Consider the following 7,217-nt stretch of genomic DNA (forward strand, 5'->3'; position numbering starts at 1 on the left):
ATTTACAGTATTGAACCACCAACACTACTAAACGAGCTGATAGTTTAAAGGCTTTGCTTAAACTCATTTTAATGTCCTTTTTTTTTTTTTATAAAGCAGAAGTCTTTGTAGCTGGGTCATTTCATATCATACACAGGGCACAGTTCAAGTTGAGGGCTCTACTTCAACTGGAAGAAGCTAAAACCTATTTGAAGGCAACATATTAAATTCCATTTCCTCCAAAAAGAAGTGTGCATGAAGGTCCAGTAAAGTTAATATAAGCTGTTCATGTCATACCAGGAATATTAGACTTTCTAAATCTCCCTGTTGTCTTTAATAACCCATAGGCCCTGATGAATTCAGTAAATGGGTTCAAAGGGCAGCATAACAAACTACTTTTGTCTGGATGCCAGATCTGCACGGATTAACTAGTTTTTCTTCCATTACAACATTTTACGTTCTCATTCAAGGGCAACTTGATACAGTGGCTTAAATATAATCACGGATCAATGAACACGGATTTATGAAGAACTGTGGAAGGACATATGCATCATCCCAGACTGCCACTGAAAGAGCACATGGGATAAAATATGAATGTGGAAAACACATTACTAATTCGCAGCAGTTAAAATGACCAAAACTTGAGTATTTGCCAGAGGAGTGGTAAACTGGCAAAGTATTCATAAGGTAGTTTTGCAAACGTGAAAAAAACCTGTCTTATGGACACTCAGATTCTCAAGTTAGAAAATGAAAAGCTGAAATGTGCCCCAAGAAATCAACTATGATTTTGGAAAACACTGTCCATAAAAGATACAGAACAGCAGCACATACTGAAGTGTAATGCTACTTTGTGGGCTACAGCTCTCATTTTACACGCACATATTTCAATTTCTCTATTTGATTATATTTGGAAAAGAAAATGAAAAAAGAACAAGTCATTATATTGTAATTTCCCCTACGATACAACAGTGCAGACCTGAGTTATGGGAGGAAAGATACTGCCAAATCATTTTTATTAATAATACTAACTCCTCCAAAATTCACAAACAACACATTCTGTTTTATTCATTCCTATTTGACAGTTAATGATTTTTCCCCCTGTGTTTTAAACACATTTAATATTGCCAAGGCTGGTTTGATTTATAAACTTATTTCTCGACCAAGTCTCTCCAGATCTTCAGTGTTAATCCCAATCCTCCTCAGTGTTTTAGTTCTTTACAGGTCTGCTGTGTATACCAGCAGAAAGCCATTATCTCTTTGCCCCGAGGCAGCTGAATATGAGGCAATTTAAAGGCTACAGAAGAGTTTCTCAAATCTTGCATAACAAAGGTGTAAGGTACAAAGTTAAATTTTCTTGAGGCAACTTGTGTAAACCTGATAGCTCCACAACAGAGCTTGCCCCTAACAAAACTGGAACAGAAGGTAGATAAACAAGTGAGATTTTGGATTTTAAAAGCCCTATTTGCTTTGCAAATACAAACAAAACGGAATATTTACGGTAATGTCCTTCAAAAAAAAGTCACCTGCACTACTGAAGCACGTTTACACTGAAGACAAAATGGCGGGAAAAAACTAACAAACAAGACAGCAGAGCAGACAAAGCAAACCCTGTTTTAGCTAACACATATATTAAACAGTAATAAAGAGAAAAAATAAGATGACATTTTAATCTGGCAGATCCTGCAGTTGGAGCAGGTAACTATTTCTCTTTAAAAGCAACTAATCTCGCTCAGGAGGCTACTTTAAAAAACAGAAACGGAGATATTAGGCCAAACCCTCTGCCATTTTGTAGACCAAACCATTCCCCTGACTTCCTGGGAGATGCACAACCATAATTCAGCTGGCCCGCAGATTTCTTAAACTTTTCTCTCTAAAGCAAGTTAAAACCCCAAATAATCCAGCGACTCCATCACCAGCACAGACCACCAGCTCATTGGTGTGTCCTCAGATCACAAATGGCGACCAGGACAAGCAAACAGTCCCCCCTCCACCTCAGAGAGGTCTGTTTCCCACCCTTTCTCAGGAGACGGCTGTCCCTTTAAAAACTACTGCCACTTGCAATAGGGCAGAAAAAGGAATACCTTTTTTTTTTTTTTTTTGACACAGGAGATATCTGAAAAACCAACAAAATGGAGCAGCCGGCAGGCGCTAGCCCAACACTTACTTCTGGAGGTGCAGGTGATGCGGCCGCTGCCCTCCCCCAGGCAGGTGCAGTCCACCATCATCCAGCCCTGGTAAGGCTTCTCCCAGGTCTCACCGACCACGTAGGACGTCCCGGCTGTGTTGTCGTAGCATCGCTCGGCTGCGAGAGGAAAGGAGATTAAAAGAGTCCACACCCAGGGCCATGGCAGGGAAGACAAAGACGCCATTACGCCCTGGCCGAGCTGGGAGAGAAGAAGAGAGCAGGCACCTACCCACGGGTTTGCAGGTCCACTCGCCCTTCCCGTTGCCCAGGCACACGCACTCCAGCATGTAGCCGCCCGTCTCATGGGGCCGGCGCCAGGTATCGCCGATCTTGTAGGACTGGCCACCTTCATGGCAGCGATCTGCAGCGGCAGAGAAGGGAGCCGAGGTGAGGGACCACACCAGGGACAAGGTAACGGCCGCTGGGCCAGGGCGTCAGTTGAGGTGGAGGTGGTGAGGTGAAGGAGTGGGGCAGGCCACGGCTGCCACTTCCTCCAGTTTTTAAAATGGCAACCGCCATTTTCCCTTTGTTCCCGCCATTTTCTGAGCCTCTCCTAGGCCCTGTCCTCTCTCCACAGCTAACCCCTTCCAGGTTTTAAACCACAGCTGAGACCTGGCTGGTGAAAGGGGAATGCCAGGGCCTGAGGAGGTGCTGTTTCTCCCTCAGGCCCCACTCACAGCCTGAGGGCTGGTGAGGGAGGGCTTGCCTCCATTTTGTTCTGAGGGTGTAGTGCTTGGGCCTCTCTGTGGCCATCCCTATGTATCGTAAGGGACATGGTGGCCAGGCCAGCATGTGGAAAATGTAAAGGTGCTTGGTGTGACACCCTGGCAGGACATTAGTCCTTTTGGATTTGGAAACCTGGCCCTGGAAAGGCAGATTCCCAGCCCACCAGTGCCCCACAGCCCTGAGACTGTCTGGAGTCAGGGAGGGAAACATGGTAAAGGGCAGTTTGCAAACACAGGGTCTTCTTCCAAGGAAAAAAGGAGAAACAGGTATCTGGTCCTTTATTAGGAGCCACTAAAATGTTTCACTGGCTCATTTATGAAAGCAAGGAACCTAAGAGTTATGAAGATTGATTCAAAGCCAGTTACAGTCAGTGAGACTCTTCAGTGAGCCCTAAACCAGGCCGATGACACCAAAATGAGACTGCTCTTATGTTACCTTAGTGACTTTTCTTACAACACTTATCATCCCTGCCCAATAAAGTGCTATTAAATTCAGGAGGGCTTCAGCTCTACTTGTCAGATTCAATGCATTTTTTTTTTCCATGCTGTAATGATGGCTGGCTTTTGACTCCTCTGTGGCAATGCTACTGGGATCAGCATGTGTGTCTTAAACAAGAAACTGGATACTTTTAAAAACAAGACTTTTCTCAAAAGGTGCCTCAGGGACTTTGAAATCTCATTCTAAAAGTCCTGACATAGGGATCTTCATCTGTGCTCACTGAAAGTCTAATTATGAACTGAAGGGAAACTGTGAACAATTCAGTGACTCAATAAGGAAACGATTTCCAGACAGAGACATGAAAGGGAGAGCTGGGGAGAAAGGACCAAGGGAAGAGAGGGAGGAACAAGAGAAAAGTATGGGTAAGGCTGGTGAAAAAGGAGTTGTAGAAATGCATTGAGCGGGTGCCTGGATATAAAATCCAACCTCCCTCAGGGAGCTTGGGATGACATTTTTGGAGGACAAGGGGATGGGCTCTCAGGTGGTATTTATTGATTATTATTTATTCAGGAGTCCCATTAATGCTGATGGTGTTATTCTGACTCACACACTTTTCCAGTCACAAGACAACTTTGATAAATGTGCCTGTGAAGATGTAATACTCTTGTATACAGTAAATGTACTAACCTGTATGGCTGGATGCTAGTAGTAATTTTTGGCCTATGTTTTTATACATAGCACTACACCTCTTAAATAAAAGAGGAACTTGGTTGGGCACATGTATGCACATGGGGCAAGGGCTTTCAGTTCCAAGATTTTAACAGGCTCTGGATTAAACCCCCCCAACTTGAGCTAATGGACATTTGGAATATTTGTGTAAGTTGCTTTGGAAAACATGACACTAAGGAACAATAGCTGTAGTAATAGGCTCTTGGTTACATACTGGCAATGGTGCAGCTGATTCTCCCACGTCCAGCTCCAATGCAAGTACAGTCCCAGATCATGGAGTCCTTGGGGCGCTCGTAAGTCTCCCCCACTCGGTAAGTGGATCCAGTGTATTTGTCAAAGCAAGTCTCTTCAGCTGTGAGGGGAGAAAACCAGCTTCATGTTACTATGCCAGTAACACACACAGTCAACAGAAACACACATTCCTTTCCTCCTCACATGGATGCTCTTTTTTTTTACTGGGGAAAATGTACACCAGCCTCCTCCTTCCTGGGATAAAACAGCAGAGAGGAAGTTGGGTGAAATTCACCCCCTCAAGGTCCCCAGGATGCTGAATAACCTCAGCTTCCCTCCCCCAGTGAGCCAAAAGTTGAGCATGGCATGTGGGCAGGCTTGCCCTGAAAGGATCAATCCCAGCTGTTTGAAGTGCAACGGTACAGAAGACAGGAGGGGGCAAACATCCCCTCGGAGCTGTGTGCTTTGTCATGATAATTCTCCTCAGTCTGACCTGGCAAAAACCTGAGTATATTAATCTCAAATTCTACAACAGTCCCATCAAAGTCAACAGCACTTCTTGTGAATTGTTCACACTCGCGCAGGAGTAAGTGATTACAGAATGGTTATGGCAGGGCTGCCACCAGACTTGAGATCCTCAACCTTCTTCACTTCACTACTGGACAAAGTGAACTGTGCCATATGGGAAACTTGATATCGGACCAAAACACTAAAACTTGGGAATCCCTGCAGGGGAAGGAAAGCTAGATTAGACCCCCTTTTATGGAGGAGTAAAAGGACTGAGTACTCCTTAAAATACTCTAGCCGTGAGGCAAGCAGCGCACAAGCCTTGTAAAAGAGATTGCTGGGACGCTCCCATCTGTCTTACATGAACACCATCAGCCAGGAACCAGTTTTTCCTCTCTTGTATCTCCAGAGCAACATAAAGGAGTTATGGCAAACCAGTGGCTTCAGGCCAATAAATACAGATACATCGCATCTGATAATCTAAACTGCATTGTATCCCAGAGAAACGTGTCTTCCAGCAGACGCTGCATTTAAAGTTCTTTCTGTTACCTAAACTTTTTCTGCAGAAGACTAAACAATCTCATTTTACACTCAATTATAGAAAGCTCACAGCAGGGCCGGGGGGCTGTGGCAAGTTGTAGGTTGAAATATTTTTAAACAAGCTGACGACACTGCACAGCTATGAAAAGTTGGGGTGAAGCAATCAAACAGCAGAGAGCCAGAGCTGCAAAGTGACTCCAGATTTGAACTTCCCCACGCGAGTCCAGGAGTCAGTTCAGTTCATTATAAAGAAGAGGCTGGCTCCAAAATTAACGTTTAGATCCAATCCTCCAGAGAGATGAGTGATGTTTGGCTCAGGGTTCTGGTGGCAGGCCCATCGCTAATGAAAAGCATTTCTTAAAATCCCAAGCCAGATCTTCAGCGTAATTGAGTGTAGCTCCGTTACTGACCCTACGTACCAAACTTCAGCTGAAAACCCGGTCTGCCAGTTATAACTCGGTACAAGGCTTAGCTTACTCGGCATTCTGGGGTCTTGTTGCAAACAAAAAAAACCAAACAAAAATAAGAGCACCAACTTACGCTCAGGCTTGCTTTCGCAGTTAAACCCTCTGCTTCCACCGTAGCAGGTACAGACCAGCGTGTTCCCCAGGTAAATGCGCTCCCACTGCTCGTTTATCCGGTAGTATTTTCCGTTGTCAAAACAGGTTTCTGAGGGGGGAGAGGAGGAGGAGGGAGGAAGAGAAAGAAAAGTTTGGAGTTACCGAGAGCAGAGGCAGGGAGGGAAGGGGAATCGGTTGCTCCGCCGCAGCCTCACGGGTCTGCGGGTCCGGCCGAGCCCGAGGGGCAGTACAGGGATCGACCAAGCCACCCGGGGGTCACCCAGCGGGACTCCCGTCCCGAGTCCTGTCTCCCCCCGCCCCGCGGGACCCCATCCCGGCGCGGTACTCACGCTTGCCCTGCGCGGGGGTGCCCTGAGGGACCGAGGTGGTCTGCGCCTGCCGCCGGCTCTTCCCCCCGCCGCCGCGGCGCTGGCCGCCACCGCCACCCTCCGCCACCGCAGCCCCCAGGCAGAGGGCGAGCAGCGCCAGCCGCCAGACAGAGCGGCCCGGCATCCTGGCACGGCACGGCACGGCACGGCACGGCACGGCACGGCACGGCACGGCACGGCACGGCACGGCACGGCACGGCACGGCACGGCACGGCACGGCACGGCACGGCACCAACACCGGCGCCGTTCGATGGTCGGGATCGCGGCGCCGTCCAGGCGTTTATATAGGACGGGCGGCGAAGGGAGGGGGTGGCCACCGCCGCCCCGGCGCCCATTGGGCCTCGGTGCCGCCGGGGGCCGGGCGGGGGTCGCCACCGCCCCGTCGAGCGCCGGACGGGCCCGGTAGCCACAAAGGAGCGGGGCGGGGGCTGCGAGCGGTGGGGAGCCCGAACGGGGCGGGGGACCCGTCCCCGCAAGGAGAACGGGCTGGAAGGCGGTCGTGCCATTTTGTGGGACGTTTTGCTTAACAAAATGGCTTTTTTTTTTTTTTGAGGAGAGGCAAACTTTTCTCTTTCCTTGGAGCAGCGCTGCCTGTAAGCTGATACCGCTCCATTCAGGAGAAATAATGTTCTGCACAGGGGAGAAGGTGAGGCGTAACATCTGTGTGCAGGTTGGAACTGGGAAACCCGAAGTGATGTTTTATCTACTGCTGGTGCCTCAAGGTTAAAATCTTTCACACCTCACTTGGGATAAACGGACTGGTTACATTCTGCTCAAAAGAAATGTAATAGCCTCTTTCTCTGACTTTGTTTCTTGCTGTCCAAAATCAATTCTGAGAACAAAAGAAAAGTGAAAAAAGAAATGCTAGGCTTTGAACCCCTTTTAAGTATATGATGATCTAACGTATCTGGGCTGTACACAAATTTTGTCATC

General features: G+C 47.7%; 1 protein-coding gene across 5 annotated transcripts in view; it reads right to left on the minus strand.

The window, feature by feature from the left end:
• The window catches only part of FN1 (fibronectin 1), a 52,184-nt gene extending 45,679 nt beyond the window's left edge, over positions 1–6,505 (minus strand). For 4 of the 5 annotated variants that reach the window (XM_086751635.1, XM_086751637.1, XM_086751634.1 and 1 more), the window contains exons 1-5: positions 6,246–6,505; positions 5,876–6,004; positions 4,272–4,409; positions 2,394–2,525; positions 2,144–2,281 (exon numbers count right to left, since the gene is read on the minus strand). In XM_086751635.1, coding sequence (XP_086607761.1) covers positions 2,144–2,281; positions 2,394–2,525; positions 4,272–4,409; positions 5,876–6,004; positions 6,246–6,408 — 700 coding nt within the window. In that variant the 5' untranslated portion in view covers positions 6,409–6,505. The remainder of the gene's footprint in view (positions 1–2,143; positions 2,282–2,393; positions 2,526–4,271; positions 4,410–5,875; positions 6,005–6,245) is intronic. The other variant, XM_086751638.1, reaches the window with a different exon arrangement.
• Positions 6,506–7,217: the final 712 nt, after the last annotated feature.

The sequence above is a fragment of the Chlamydotis macqueenii genome, chromosome 6 (assembly GCF_036417535.1).
Source record: "Chlamydotis macqueenii isolate bChlMac1 chromosome 6, bChlMac1.mat, whole genome shotgun sequence".
Classification (NCBI taxonomy): Eukaryota; Metazoa; Chordata; class Aves; order Otidiformes; family Otididae; genus Chlamydotis; species Chlamydotis macqueenii.